The sequence below is a fragment of the Puccinia triticina genome, chromosome 6A, assembly GCF_026914185.1.
Source record: "Puccinia triticina chromosome 6A, complete sequence".
Lineage (NCBI taxonomy): Eukaryota > Fungi > Basidiomycota > Pucciniomycetes > Pucciniales > Pucciniaceae > Puccinia > Puccinia triticina.
This window is the reverse complement of record NC_070563.1, coordinates 1,495,445-1,510,248: the sequence shown is the minus strand read 5'-3', so window position 1 is coordinate 1,510,248 and position 14,804 is coordinate 1,495,445. Positions and strand designations below refer to the sequence as shown.

General features: G+C 46.4%; 7 protein-coding genes across 7 annotated transcripts; 4 read left to right on the top strand and 3 right to left on the bottom strand.

Moving 5' to 3' along the window:
- Positions 1 to 292: 292 nt before the first annotated feature.
- PtA15_6A193 (uncharacterized protein) lies at positions 293 to 2,634 on the top strand (the record flags this gene model as incomplete). Its single annotated transcript, XM_053169872.1, has 6 exons — positions 293 to 360; positions 429 to 1,212; positions 1,340 to 1,525; positions 1,644 to 2,089; positions 2,195 to 2,336; positions 2,440 to 2,634. The coding sequence occupies 6 exons, from the start codon at positions 293 to 295 to the stop codon at positions 2,632 to 2,634; spliced, it is 1,821 nt and encodes a 606-aa protein (XP_053021120.1).
- A 667-nt stretch (positions 2,635 to 3,301) lies between these two features.
- On the bottom strand, positions 3,302 to 4,676 carry PtA15_6A192 (uncharacterized protein; the record flags this gene model as incomplete). The annotated part of the gene is made up of 2 exons (XM_053169871.1): positions 3,302 to 4,482; positions 4,592 to 4,676. The coding sequence occupies 2 exons, from the start codon at positions 4,674 to 4,676 to the stop codon at positions 3,302 to 3,304; spliced, it is 1,266 nt and encodes a 421-aa protein (XP_053021119.1).
- Positions 4,677 to 4,967: 291 nt separating this feature from the next.
- On the bottom strand, positions 4,968 to 5,665 carry PtA15_6A191 (uncharacterized protein; the record flags this gene model as incomplete). The annotated part of the gene is made up of 2 exons (XM_053169870.1): positions 4,968 to 5,281; positions 5,434 to 5,665. The coding sequence occupies 2 exons, from the start codon at positions 5,663 to 5,665 to the stop codon at positions 4,968 to 4,970; spliced, it is 546 nt and encodes a 181-aa protein (XP_053021118.1).
- A 335-nt stretch (positions 5,666 to 6,000) lies between these two features.
- PtA15_6A190 (uncharacterized protein) lies at positions 6,001 to 7,087 on the top strand (the record flags this gene model as incomplete). The annotated part of the gene is made up of 6 exons (XM_053169869.1): positions 6,001 to 6,197; positions 6,299 to 6,394; positions 6,470 to 6,551; positions 6,659 to 6,723; positions 6,842 to 6,899; positions 7,022 to 7,087. 6 exons carry the CDS (start codon positions 6,001 to 6,003, stop codon positions 7,085 to 7,087), a joined length of 564 nt encoding a protein of 187 aa, XP_053021117.1.
- A 676-nt stretch (positions 7,088 to 7,763) lies between these two features.
- Positions 7,764 to 8,399, bottom strand: PtA15_6A189 (uncharacterized protein; the record flags this gene model as incomplete). The annotated part of the gene is made up of 3 exons (XM_053169867.1): positions 7,764 to 7,794; positions 7,955 to 8,165; positions 8,258 to 8,399. 3 exons carry the CDS (start codon positions 8,397 to 8,399, stop codon positions 7,764 to 7,766), a joined length of 384 nt encoding a protein of 127 aa, XP_053021116.1.
- Positions 8,400 to 8,521: 122 nt separating this feature from the next.
- PtA15_6A188 (uncharacterized protein) lies at positions 8,522 to 9,259 on the top strand (the record flags this gene model as incomplete). Its single annotated transcript, XM_053169866.1, has 1 exon — positions 8,522 to 9,259. One exon carries the CDS (start codon positions 8,522 to 8,524, stop codon positions 9,257 to 9,259), a length of 738 nt encoding a protein of 245 aa, XP_053021115.1.
- Positions 9,260 to 11,865: 2,606 nt separating this feature from the next.
- PtA15_6A187 (uncharacterized protein) lies at positions 11,866 to 13,696 on the top strand (the record flags this gene model as incomplete). The annotated part of the gene is made up of 4 exons (XM_053169865.1): positions 11,866 to 12,415; positions 12,485 to 12,720; positions 12,792 to 13,125; positions 13,200 to 13,696. The coding sequence occupies 4 exons, from the start codon at positions 11,866 to 11,868 to the stop codon at positions 13,694 to 13,696; spliced, it is 1,617 nt and encodes a 538-aa protein (XP_053021114.1).
- Between the last annotated feature and the right edge of the window lie 1,108 nt (positions 13,697 to 14,804).

Here is a 14,804-nt window from a genome sequence, read left to right as displayed (position 1 = left end):
ATGAAGTCAAATATCTGTGCCCCATAATTTCCTGATTTTTTTTGGTTGATCTTGCGTGTACACAAAGTCCAATCTGGTCTCCGGTGCTCGTATGTGGGAGATCATACACATTGATTGAGATTTACGTCATATGTATGTAAACATGTGTAAGCATTCTTTCGTGTGATGCTAGCAGTAGCGAGTCTCGACGCGACGCGACCCCACCTGCACACGAACATCCAACAGCTTCCACTCTTCCTTTGTAACAATACGCCGAGCGCCTGTCGTCGAAGTCGGAAAACCCCCAGAAAAAATGAAGAGCTCAGCCAAAATCAGTCGACCGGGAATGTCAGGGGCACCGATGAAGAAGGCTGCGAAACAGTAAGTCAATCAATCGAAAACCACTTGCTTGCTACTCGGTACTCACTCGATTTCCTCTCCGCACACAGTCTCGATGAGCTGGACTTCTTGACGCCCAATAAAACCACACGCAGACCTGCGGGGACGCCCTCGGGCCAGAGCGCTACCTCGAGCCGGACTGCAGGCCCATCCGCCCAGCGCGACCTTGTCAGCCAACAGCCACCCACCAGTCCTTTCTCCCCAGCCATCCAACCGCTCGTCGGACCCTCAACATCAGCAAACGAACTCACGCCATCGGCTATCGCCGGGACGCGATCATTGAAACCATCGGAACTTCGGACCACCTTCCTCAACCGCCTCGAGCGATTCAAAACCATCGAGTCCTTGAACCAGCATCTCCCAGCCGCATCCTCCCCCAGCGAACCCTCCAAGCCCCGCCCCCTGCCCCTCCACTTCGACCCCTACAAGTCCAAAGACCCAGGGAAATTCAACTATCGGTATATGTACGAGAAGCTCTCGGACCGCTCCGACGTTCTTGACCGACTACTTGAAGAGGCCGCCATGATCCTGGCAGAATGGTACGAGATCGAGGAGTGGGCGGATCCGAGTGTGGTCAGCCAGGAAGATATCTGGGCCTACGGTCGGATATGTGCCGAAACGCAAGACTCGAAAATATCTGACCAGGCCTGTTGGCTCGAAACCAGTCGGATGATCGGCCATGGCAGGAGGATCAGATTGCAATGGGCTGACGATCTGAAAGTCCATGGCGTCGGACCACACGAGGACGGTATCGGCTTGTTCCCAGGCGCGATCGTCGGTCTCCGGGGTCGGAATGGTGGCGGAACTTACTTCAGCGTTCAGGAGATCTTATCTGTATGGCTTTTGACTTAATAATCAGAATTGTTAGTCTTACCGAAGGAGTTTATGTAGCTCATTTTTTTTTTCCTTCTGATCTACCATGTTCTCGGTGGATCTCAATCACTATGTACTGCTCTGATAGATGCCGATGGCAGACCCTGCGACAACGGCGCCTAAGAAGTTATTGAGTTATCTGACCAACCCACCGACGCCTATCTCATTGGTTGTTGCTTGTGGGCCGTTTACGTGGGATAACGATTTGGATTTTGTGCCATTTGACGCTTTCATCGATCGATTGATGGTAGACCAGCCTGATTGTGTGATCCTCGTCAGTCTTCATTCCGAATATATCACACTCTAAAATCTTTGAGTATATGCTTCAAGCTATGTTTACCACCTTGCACCCAACTAAATTTATCTCCGGCACATTTTTTTTATTTTTCTAGCTGGGCCCATTTATAGATGCTAATCACACGTTGATTAAAACCGGGAATATAACCCAAATGCCCAGCACGATTTTCCGAGAAAAAATCTCAAGTAGGCTGAATAAACTCGTTGCGAGTTCGCCACGGACGCACGTGATCCTGATCCCATCACCGCGGGATCTACTGGTGAGCCAGGTGGTCTATCCGCAAGCGGCGCTGAATATGAAAGATCCAGAGCTAGGTTTGGTCGGGGGAAAGATAGTCTGTCTGCCCAATCCGGCGACCATCAGCATCAATGAAATCGTCATCGGAATCAACAATGTCGACGTCCTGATGCCTCTAAAAAAGGAGGAGTTTTTCAAACAAGCTACGGTGGTCGTCGAAGAGGAAGCTGATCAAGAGGCAGCCGATCCCAACGCTACGAATGTCATTTGCAGAGCTTGTCGCCACGTCATGAGACAACGCAGGTAACGTTCCTCCCCGTCTCACGTCCCTATCGATAACGCACAAGTGATCATCCTAAAAGCAAAAACCGGCTCTTTCCTCACTACATCCTGCCGATTTTCCTCCAGCTTTTACCCGCTTTTTCCACATGCGATCGGGAGTGGATTCGATCCAATAAACTTAGATGTTACCCATCTGGATCTACTCAAACACGACACAGTCGGAGCAGATATCATGATCTTACCCACCAACTTTACTGCATTTGTTAAGGTGAATGAGACCCTCACTTGGCCATGGCACCCCATTAAAACAGATGAATCGATAACTGACACCCACAACAATTTGATAACTTATGTTGGCACGGGGGATCTAGTCGATTGACTCAACTGTAGTGGTCAACCCAAGACAACTCTGTAAGCCTCGGGGCACAGGAACCTTTGCTCACCTGACCATCCATGACTTCAATCGCGAAAGTCTCCTGGAAGCTTTGGCTCAAACGAGCGAAGACGATGACGGGCTCGAACATCTCCTTTTTGAACGCTGCAGGGCTGATATCGTCAAGCTGTGAACCTCACCCATCCTTCTTTTTTCGTTCTTTTGAACTTCCTTTTTGATAATGGTGTTATTGTTCCTCTCGTAATTTTCTTGTAACCAGATTGGTTTATCTTTGATAATTTCCTCTCACTTTATATATAAAATAAAGTGTACAAGTTCAACCATTCCCCTTGTCTTCGTTTTGGATTTTTAATTGGAAAAGCACATCTTGTGAGAGCACAGGGTGATTTCATTTGACTTTTATTCGGCGGACCGTCGCGGAGAAAATGAAGTTTGGGTGAATTTAATATCACGACAGCAGACAAATTAACTTGCGCTGTTGCTTGCATTGAGAACGTGGATACAAATAAATCATTTACGAGCAAAAGAGGAATTATCAACTATTAGAATAGATGATCAGATCCCGTCAAACCCTCAGGGAAAATCAACATCCGTATACGGATACATATTCAAAGCTCTACATCTATATACAGCAAAGAATTGAGAATTAATAAATTGGAGAAAATATTAGAGGAAGCAAGCAAGGAATCGACACAGTCAAATGGCTCAAATTAAACGTGGGTGCAATGATTAAGGACCAAGGCTAAGAGCAGGAAAGTTAAAGAGATACATGTTCAAGTTAAACCTTGTCGACAAGGGAGAAAGTGAGTGATGCAGATCCAAGTATTTACGTATATAGATTAGAATACAGACTCTGCCTGGTTAGCGGCATCATCGTCGACAGTATTTTGAGAGATCCGGATGAAGGTGACCATAGCAAGGTCGAATTCGGTGATCCAGAGCTTGAACCAGATAGGGCCGTTACCGAGCGGGTTCAGGTGGGGGTCGAGCTGGAGGGAGTCGAAGTGATTGTTGAAGATCGAGTTGAGTTTTCTAGCCGAGCCGACGAGACTTTGGATGGCCGTGGTGAGAGCGATGTGGTGGGGGCGAGGGGTATCGAATGTGTTGAGGATATCGCTGAGGTCGAAGGGGATAGGGCTGGTGGCCAGACGCAAGCTGTCGATGAGTTCGAGGGACATCCCTGAGGTCAGCCGAGGCAGACTGTTGGTTGGACTGGAGAGCTTGTTGAGGAACAGTCGCGAGAGCTTGACGACCGGGATCAGGGCCTCGATCTGTCTTGGTAAATTCGGCTTCTCGGGATCGTGCCTGATCGAGGGTGCCTTTCCGAACTCGAGCAGGTTGGTTAAGGTCTCGTCGATAGCCACGATCATCGCTCGCCAGTCGGACTCTAGAATGGCCAGGTTGGAGAGTAGTAGCCAGTGGATGAATGTTTCGAGCCGCTGCAGCTGTTCGGCGACCGTTCGGGGGATGCTCTCCTTCCTGAACTCTTGCAGATAGTCGGCCGGCTGGTCGGCCTCGCAGACCCGTCCATCGGTGAGGACCAAGACGCGAAAGAAGCGCTCGTAGGATTCGATCGCACGCGAGAGTTCGATGAGCACGCTCTTGCAATTTGAGACGACGAGCAGACACCGATGGACGGTCAAGTGCTCGAGATGTTCTGAGCCCGGCGGAGGATTGGCGTCGGGTGTGGCGATGAGGGCCTGCTCATCATACCAGACCGAGTCGGCGGACGTCTTGATCAGCTCGATCGAGTCGTCCATCTCCAGTAAGATCCCCAGAGCTTCGCGGAACCGTCCGTTGGGCCGTTCCGGCAGACAGGATGGGTCCAGCAGCAGCGAGAGGCGATGGAGCTGGTCGTGCAGCACAGGTAGTTGTTTCGTCCGAAGACGCCATCGTATCCTGTTCTGTATTATTGTGGATCGGTGCATCGAGTCCGCCGGATGCGGCGACAGACTGACCAGCGCGCGATGAATCTTATTACTCCTTCGGCGCAGCTTCTTGAGAGCTTGAAGCAGGCGAACTGAAAGATTTTCGGTACGAGGTTTTTTTGGGGGGAGGGCTCAATTTCAGCGCGAATTCTGCATGGTTAGTTGAGGAGATGAGGAGGGGTATGCCGGAGTAGGACTGACCTTGTTCTGGTTGTCTGAGGTCCAGCTCGTCGAAGGGCGCCACCAGTCCAGCAAGCAGTCGGAATTCGTCCTCAATCATCATCATCAATCAATCAGAAAATTATTCTACAAACAAAAAGAACCACTAAAGTGAAAGGGCGAGTGTCGAACTGCCTAAATGAGGATAGCGAAATGAAGAAGCTCAAGCTGGTAACACTCCAAGGGCTTATAAACTGATTCGTTGGGCGGCCATCACTTGTTGAGCCCTGCAAGGAGGATCCGGCAAGCGCCCATGGCCATCAAAGGCATCCTTTCTACTACCAGCTGGGTGGATTCGAGCCAACCCTTTGATGAGATTACACATATCTTCTGGAACAAAGCCCCCGTCTGGCGGGGCTCAGCCCCCTTCATGAGTCGTTTCCAAGGCGCGATCGGAGTTGGCCAGTTGGGGCAGACACAAAGCTGAACAAACAGCCTCGACAAACGCGCGTCTAGCGCGGTCGGCGGCGGATGGCCGGAGCCTTTGGGCGCCCTTCCTGAAGCGAGACAGGGCTTGTCTGCGCTGTGAGCGTTTGGATGGCGTGCTGCGCCCTTTCACCCCGCAATAATGTTGGGTGTCCAGTTGCCGATGGGGCGTCCGTGCGAAGCATCCCCCGGAGGAAAGGATGGCTGCAGTGCTCCCAGGGACGCTCAAGGAAAGTGGTGCTCCCGCTTGGAATTTACGATCAGTCCATTAGCGCGTTTCTCCCGGGGGGACGGCACCTGTCATTGTCTAGCCCCATCCCGGTAACCAGGTGCTTGCTTGCCGGCGTCGCGGGTGAGACATGCCCTTCAGGAGCCGGGCTGTGGCACATCGAAGGGACTGCCCTCGGCGAGACGGGTCTCCCTGCTCGGAGAAAGCCCCCGCCGAGATGAGACAACACTCCGCCATCGGTCCATCTCCATCTGTCCGGACGAGCAGGCCCAGCGAGTGATGTCACGGGCTCCATCTCCCTCGACCACGTATGTCCCATGCAGCCCTCCTTCTCCGTCGACCGAGAATGCTTCTAATCTGCTGTCGCGGTTTGACCGACTGGCTGGTCTGCGTGCCACCATCTTCCAACAACAAAAACCTGGGCGCTTCCACTCAGAGAAGCCTCTCCCCCCCATCTTCCCGCCCCCAGAAAGAAATGTTTGCTTGCATCATCGTCAACCCTTGACAGATTTTTCACTTGTTCATCTTCATGACTCAAACAACGACTATCATTTTACACTTACAGACCTCCGCGGATATTTTCACTCCCCCACACCGACTTCTTCTACCTCTCAACACAACATAGCTAGACTCACACTTCATAAAAAAAAAATTCAACCCAAATCCTCTTCTTTTACTCTCTTTTCTCGTCATTTATCGAGTTGCCGCTCCTTTTGATACTGATTATCTCTGTCCAATGACACTTTTCTTCGGTTCATCTTGCGGATCACCTTGCTATCTGACTTTCACCCGACTCCTACTCTTCCTCTCGGCCATCGCCAGCATCCAAATCACTGAGGCCTCTCCATTCAGAACCACTGATCCTAGCAGTAAAACTGATTCGACCAGTAAAACTGATTCAACCAATCAGCAATCCACTCAACACAGCCTAACGTATGTCCCTAAACATCAGAATCATTCCGCTAACCCCCTCATAAAATTATAGCAGCTGTGGGTTTTCATCTCACATCCATCCTCGTTATTCCTACTCTTAGCTCAATATCAAACATGTCTTCCATGAAAGGATACATTAAACCAAGATGTTCAAGAAGCTCCATGAGCAATGCCATCTCTCTCCAAGACTGTTACGGGTAAGTGATTCGGCTCCAAGTCGGCCGAGTGGTCTATGAGACTGACTTTTTGCTAAACATATCTGGTACCACCAGTGCACTCTCACAACTCCCGTTCAACGCATCTGACTCTCTCTCCTTGTCTCGACCTGTCTCTAAATCTGCAAACACATGTTCGGTAAGATTCATCTCTTTATCATAACTCGAATCAAGCAAAATGTGGATTTTCTATCCTTGGAAACTGATCACACACACTTTGTATTTTTGGTGATCTTTACCTCATAGCTCACCATCTCAAAGGTCACTGACAGAAATCCAGACCCTGGCGATCAAGCTGCGGTCATTAATGTGTAGGTGGACAAATCTCACTCAAACTAACAAAGGGGAATGATTGTCACAAGATATACTTACTTTTCTTCTTTATATTATCATCCACAACCTTTCAAATTTTATCGCCTCGTCTTCTAGTTATGCGCCAACGCTTTTCGGTCCAGTGGGGCAGATCTTAGCATCATGTTCAAATCAAGTTGAGTGACTTTATCTCTTCTCCCGCTACCGGCGTTTCTGGGGAGCCCGAAAAACTGACTTTCCTTCCCGCCATTTCTATTTATTACCCATCACCTTTCCTATTTTTTTCTTTCTTTCTAGGCTGGTACTTTATATCTCTGGGCCGGAGGAGCAAATGTTCAAATCAAAATAGACAATTCTGCTTAACCATTCTCCATCCCTGTTTTTCGTAGTTCTTTGTCTCTCATCATTTTTTTTTTTTTTGGTTTGTGGAAAACCAGTCATCGCATCACTTGAAACCATTCCAAACAAACCACCAAAAACATTAGAACAAACAAACCGAAAGGTACTGTGATTGAGTTATCTTTATGCATATTTTTCGTTCGTTCTTTCTCATGTGGTGTATGTTGCCATTTTGTTGTTCATTTTTTCCCCCTTCTGTTACGTTTGATTTGGTAATCTAGTATTATAACAGATATCTAGAAATTATGGGAAAGAAAACAAAAATCAAACAACATAACAAAAGTCATCATGATCCAGCCAGGATGTAGCAAAATGAATCATAGATGCATAGCTGTTTTGATCACTCATTCTTGGCCGCAAAGACTAACATCTTTCTGGTCTCAAGCCAAGCAATCAGCGTCACTGTACCCCAATCACTCAGGTATCTCATTTGATTGAAATTTGCATCGTAATCAAATGGCACGTTCATCAAGGAAATATACTTTAGCTAAGCCTGGTAATCTAAGGTATACGCTCAAGGAAATGATTGTTTTGTTACATTATTGGAGGAATTCCATAGTGACGTGGTTAAGACCTTTTGGAGTGATGATTACACTTTGATGAAAAAACGTTCCCTCTGAGGAACACATGCCGAATCCGATCATTTTTTAGACTTCAAAAAGTTTGACTTCCTGTTCGAAACAACAAGTCAAGCGAGCCACCCATCAGCATCATTCTGCAAGCCAATTAAAGTAAAATAATAGATGACTGAGGGCCGCTTATTTGTGCGCAGCTTTCAACCAAGGATTTGAGTAATAATGTATGGGTGTGTATGGTTTCGGTCACGCATACCTGATATTATTTCGGTTTTCTCGATTGAGTTCTCTTCGGATGGCACGTAATGGTGTATCTGTATTTCCAGCGCCCATATTTGGCTCCAATAAGGTCCATAGCCAGCTCGGGTATTCCTCATCCGCTTTGGCGATCGGATCACTTTCTCCTTTGATGTAAGCTAGACCTTTGATGGGCGAGCCTGCTGGAATAGTCGAAACGGGTACCGTCTCTAAGCAAACGTAAATGATTAAAATCAGCTGCTTGTTCATACGACTGCTTTGAAGTTCAATCAAAAAGTGAATTGAGGTGAGGAGAACAGACTTTTCACTTGGGGTGCTTTCTTTCCTTGCGAAGTCTCCGAAGCCATATGTCGAACCCATTGGATCGACGCGGTCCTCGAATGAAGTGGTTTAGATTCCGAATGGCACGATAGTCGGAGACTCGATCTCACGAAGGAAGACATTTTCCAGATCTTGAGGGAGAAAGCCTCGAACGGCCAGCGCAAACCTCAGAACAAGTGACCGAGATCATGTGACACCCTGTGACACCTTCTCCCAGAGTTTCACAGGAGATCACACTCCCAGCATGGGCCAGGCTCAATTCTGTTCTGCAAACTCAACTCTCGAATCCTCGACGCGTGGAGGGATGATAAGAACATTTGCAACTCGCCTTCAAGCCAATTCGAAATTAGTACGACATCGAACTCTACACGGCTCTAGTCACCCCCTTGTTGGAAGTTCCTCCCGAAGATCGCACACGAATTCTAACGCTGTCGATGACTGGTATATTCCAATTCAACTTAAAACACCAGCTCTACAAGCAAGCCCCACGGGTAATCCGCTCACAGACGAGGCAATGGTTCGTCTTCATCGGCTATCTGCTTTAGAACCACCAGACCAAGGCTCGCCCGAGTTTGAACACCTCAAGAATCGTTTACAATCGATGCTGGCCGTGGTGGATTCAGTGAAAGATTTTGAGCCAGCCGAAGACCTGAGAGTGCAAACCAATCAGTGCGAGATTCCCGATGGGCGGATTTGGCCGGCCGATGAATCACTACCTATCGACTGGGAAGCCCTCGTTCAAAAACAAGAAGGCTTCCTCAGATCTAGGAAGCAGAAAATCCCAGGTTCACGCAATCCAAACCATTTGACAGCTCACCCTAGCGAAATCAGTCCTTCCAAGCCAATAGCGAACGACGAATATCTCACCTTGGATATGGCTATTGATGGGGTTCATACAGTCCGTCGACGAGGACTCGGCCAACAACCCCAGAATGAGAACGTCTTCTATGTGGCCAAACAACCTGGTTCAGCACGAAAGTAGATCGGCCTGACTAAACTCTTCACATCCCTGAAATATCAATATACCTTTAGGTTTTTTGTTGAAGTAAGAATCAAAAATGAATCAACTTCAGAAATGCGTTAAACCTGCAGTCTGTATGTTCTAAGGTCCATTATAGCCAACACTCAAAGTGAACTAAGTCTCTCCTTGTCTACGGTTTAAATTTGATATACTGAACTCAATGGGTCAGCCCTTATCATCTTGTGTCTGGCCAGTAAACCCTTTTGTCAGCAACAATTGGGATTTATGGTGTTCAACTTTAACTTACAGACATAAATTCATAACTACATAGAACACAATTGCGCAACTAATTGTAACAGAATGATTGAATCAAGGAAGTAGTTTGTAGACAAGATGGGGTTCTGTCAAATTTGAGGAAAAAATTGTGGAACTTGATCAAATTGAAGAACTCTCTAAAATTAGTAAAATTTGAGGACCTTTTGAACATGATTATACACATGAAAGAAAAATTGTACTAGGGAAAAGTGGGGTTGATCAAAAGATGTGTTTGCAATCACCACAGTTTGGGCAACAAAATTCAGTCCCTCTAGGTGGGGATTGCAGCAGTGCAGCCGCTCCGAGCAGAGGGTGGGATGGGGGCAAATCTGTTTGACAGCTGTGATACAAAATAAATTTCAGCTGGAATTGCAGAGAACAAGGATATGGACTTGCTGGAAATATCAAACAGGGATTCGAGAAAAAAATCATGTACCAAACCTTCCATCCTAGGGATATTAGTTCTTCTTGGGAGCACAAACTGTGGCCAAAATTGGACTGATCAGCTTGGATTACAAGAAAACCAATATGATGGAAAGGCAGTGATTATGCAGAAAGGTACATGGCATACCTTTAAATTTTTGACCACTTCAGCAGTGCAACACTGGGGCACCAGCGTGTCAGTTTTAGGCAATATTTTTGCAACTGCACTGCAGTCAAATTTAGTTCAAGCCTTGTCATAACTCCCAAAACTCACTGTAATCATAAAATTGGAGTGATAATTTAAATTATCCAGCAGGAAAAAACAAGATTATTTGGAGTGAATCCAAACAAGAGTGAGGGACAATGCATTTCAAGGAAGTTGAGACTATGGTTTGTTGTACAAGCACAGCACAGACTTACATGCAATATTCCCAGATGCTGAAGGGGTTACTCTCTTGGAGGCAGAGAGCCTCTTGACCTACTTGGCACGGCTTTGCAAATTTTGGACTGGCCATTCCTTGACCTTCAATAGCTTGTCCCTGGAGGATGATTGCCAACAGAACAGAGAGAAGACTTGAAGACAATTGCATTGTCAAGGGTGCTATTCTAATGGAGATGGTCTAGTCAATGATATCAATACTGTTCAGTCATATATTTTGGCTATTTTATTTGTTGAAAATCCAAGTAGCTTTTTGTTTGTACCTATGCAACTGTGGTGGATGGTGTAGATATATTTAGGGGGGTTCACGTAAGGCTGATTTCAAAAATCAGCAACCAAAACCAGCAGATGCAGCTTTTGAAAATCGTGAGAAAGCAAAAAGGTTTGGCTGGGCAAGGCTGGGCAGCTCCCCTTTGGAAGCAATCTGCAAGGCATAAACCTTACTCACAGGTGCATGAGCAGACGAAATCAGCATTGCTTTTTTTGCAACATGAACCCCCCTATTTTGGATGGTTGTGAAACACTCTTCTTATACCTGCAGAGACCGGAGACCATCCATCAACCATTGTCAGTCACCCCTGCCAACAAAACTGCCACCATGCATGCACACTACAACCTTTACCCAATATCCCGCAGGGGATACTTGGTCACCTGTGGCCACTACCTACTAGTATAGTATACCAAGGCATGTAGGGGTCGTTTAATGCACACTTGAGGGTGTTTTTCAGTGTGCGGTTTCAGCAACTCCAAAATCCCCAAAACTCCAGGACTCCAAAAATCTGGTCACCCAAAAATCATCGAAGTCACTGGGGTCATATGATCCCCGTACCCAACCCGCTTACAGCACATCACCCCCGTCATCACACCAATTGCGGCACTTGCTCCGACGGACCACACACCATCGGATCACCGGTTGCGTTAGAGCACACATTATAGCTGTGACATTACACGCACATAACTGTGACATTATAATCCACTGTACCCATTTGCAAGTCTGTCTACCATTTGCCTTAGCCATTCAACAATAATTTCACCCGGTCGAAGTCCAACATTGTCGATAATTGTGTAAGTCATATCCTCCCCATAATTAAACCAGAACGGTAGCTAATTCAAACTTGAGTTATTTTTTCCGCTTGTATTCAGATCAATCAATTCTACGCTGCGTATTTTTTTGACTAACAAGAACTAAACGCTACCTCCATTTCAAATGGACATCTTTGGATACTCATCTGAATGTCCATCCTCGCTTCGTCTGGACGATGGATTTCGACCATTAGAATCCTCTTACCTTGAATACAACTCGTCCAATTGATTCGAAACAAATCCTAATTACTCAAACAATTCATCTCAATACTATCATGGCTCATACCAACAATCGAACCCTCACCTGGACGCGCAGTATGGAGGCCTCAGCGACCTCAGTCAGATAAACCCCCAAAGCACCTTTGGAATGCGATCACATTCAACCCATGATACAACCGAGCTAGCCCCTTTCCCGCCACCAGGACCGGCTCCACTAACTCAGGACTGTTCGCCTGTGCATCAGACTCGCCAACCTGGTTTACCCATAGAGCGTCCTCCATCTACCTCAAACACCGTAGACCCCATGACGCGCTCCACCTTGACATACAACTTCAACACCAGCCACAACAACGATACGACATCTCGGCCAAACCCTGAAATCTCCAAACCAAAGCCTCCTCCGCGCGCAAAGACTGCAGCCAGCCTGTTCAAGAAAGCCAATCACATGGAACTCAACCAGCTCATCAAACTCGTTGCGCAAAATGCTAAATACTGTCGACTCACAAGTGAGAACGAGCTTGAGCTTAACTCTGCTTACAGGGAGTATCAGCGGCAGCTTTATCTAATTGCATACAAGAACAAGCTAGAAATTGCACCGTGTTTAAAGTACGTTGGGTTAGGTTCAAATCCCAAAGGCTTGACCAACTACAACACGTTCTGCAAGTACGATCCGGTTGCTAGCAAGGCTTTCAACGACCGTGAGTTCTAATTAAATCAATTGTTTTTTGAGCTTAGGAAGTCACTCAGTCATATTTTTATACTTTCAGAAAACATGCATCCCGACGATCGCAAGCGTGAATGCGGTAGACTTTGGAAGCTACTAGATCCTGCTGCTCAGAAGAAGTGGAAAGATCCCGACTATGTGGAATTGTTTTTGGATGCGCCTGACCCCGCTAATGACATCAATCAGAACGAAGATGAAAACACCTCCACTTCCTTACTTAAGAAGCAAAAATCACCGACCTTTGATTCCGATCGCTGGGCTCGAAAGGTTGTTACAGATGTTAGTTATCTAATTCATTCTGTCATCTTTTTATTTTGCGACTGATCCTTCATTTTCTCTTTGAAAAAAAGTTGAGAAATCTCAGCCAAAGGTTTGGTACCAAAGGCTTTCTGGTTGTTGGATCGCGAGGCAAAGATGCCACTCTGAAGTTCAGCGGCGGCAGTCATCTTGGCGAATTTTTCCTGGATATGTACTCAACCGAAGATGATCCAGTTGTGAATTTCATCGATTTCCTTAGAGGCCAGTCCGTTATCAAGAAGATAACAGGCAAAGAACCACCACCGGTTGTAACAAAGAAGAGGACCCGCGCACAGAGCAGGCCCAGGCAGCTCTTCACGAAATACAACAAAGGAGAGAAGGAGGCCAACATCGAATTCATCCAAGCAAAACTGAATTCTGCCATCGGTAAGAAGATCTTCATTGAGAATGGTGTCTTTTGTCTTTAAAATGCTGACCACATTCACTCTGCATCTATCAAGAAAAAGCGACGCACGGCCAATGGGTCAAAGGCTGGCCTGGTACTCGTACTCAATGGAGGCTTGCCAAACTCAAAGTTGGTTTGCAAGTGAAAGACAACGACATTGGCGTTACCCCCCAGCACTTCTGTAAGCAACCGGGGGACATGGGAGATAAGCATGCCCAATTGGTTGTTGAAGCGTTGGAGCAAGATTGGGTCCAGCTCATTGGCCCACCTGCCCCTGAAGTGGGTCTCAATATTGATGGCCAAGATCTTGAGGTCAACACAGAGCCAACCATAGTTTCTGTAGGTAAATGCGATGGAATCTTGAATCCACTGAAGTCTAAGAGGAAACAAAAAGCGCCCCCCAAGAAAAAACGCAAGCTTGGTCCTTCCAACACTTCTGACTTGGATAACTCCGGCAAAGGCAGTGACGAGGAGGATGAAGATGAGCAAGAGGAAGCAAACAAAGGCTTTGAGGATGAGGGCGAGGAGGGAAACAGCGGCAATACAGAATAATTATTGCAACCTATCTTTTTATTTCTCACATTTTTGTAGTCCTTCCTCTGCCCAACACTTGCTTCCTAGGTATCATTAATTCATATAAACAACTTCTTTCAAACTATTACAGCCATTTCTCTCCAATAGAATATTTTTTATAATTTTTCTAACAGTATCAGACACAACTGCACAAGTATATAGTTTTTTGGCTCTGACAGAATTTTGTCCACTCCTCCCAAAAAACAATTTTTGAATACATCCATGAGAATACATTTTATAATTTTTCTCAGAATATCAGACACAACTGCAGAAGTGTATAGTTTTTATTTTGCACTGACAGAATTCTTTTCACTCCTCCCACAAAAAATACAATTTTTAAACACATTGTGTGGGTCTAGGCTGGGCTGTGGCTGGGCACTGCAGACAGAGGGAATATTCCAGAGACAGCGGGAATATTACAGACAAAATTTGTACCCATGTACCGCTTTCCCGTACCTGCCCTGAGCCCCCTATTGTTCCTGGGGTTCAAGGGACTCAATTGGGTGTAACTGTCATTGTGGAGTTCCGCAATCCAGACCTGGAAAATTGCGGAACTGGTCAGACAAACTCTGTCCAACATCTGCTTGGACAGCCTGGTCCAAGCAGTTAATTTCTGCAGTGCCACCCCTGTATGTATGCAAAAACATGAAATCATAAGTGACTTTGGCAGGTACATGCGTACATAATTTCAGCCAAAATAAGTTCATGAATCTACATTTGTTAAATTCATGAATCTACATTTATGCATTTATGATTCACTAGGGAAATCTGTGGCTGCGGATCTGCCTAGTGAATCATAAATTCTCTTTGTTTGGTATCACAATATAAAAAGGGTACAGACACTGTGAAAAAAAACTCAAGAAACTGCTGCTAGTTGACATGAAATATTACAAAGGCGCCTTTGTAATATTGAATGTCAACTGGCAGCAGTTTCTTGAGTTTTTTTCACAGTGAGAAGAGCCTGCATGTCTGGCAGAATCCACAGACAACTGGGAGGCAATGATTGGCATTGCTATGATTATTGTCTTCCCAACAGAAGCCTTTTATTAAAAGTCCCTAATGTTGTGTTTTCCGCAGACCCCTCCTG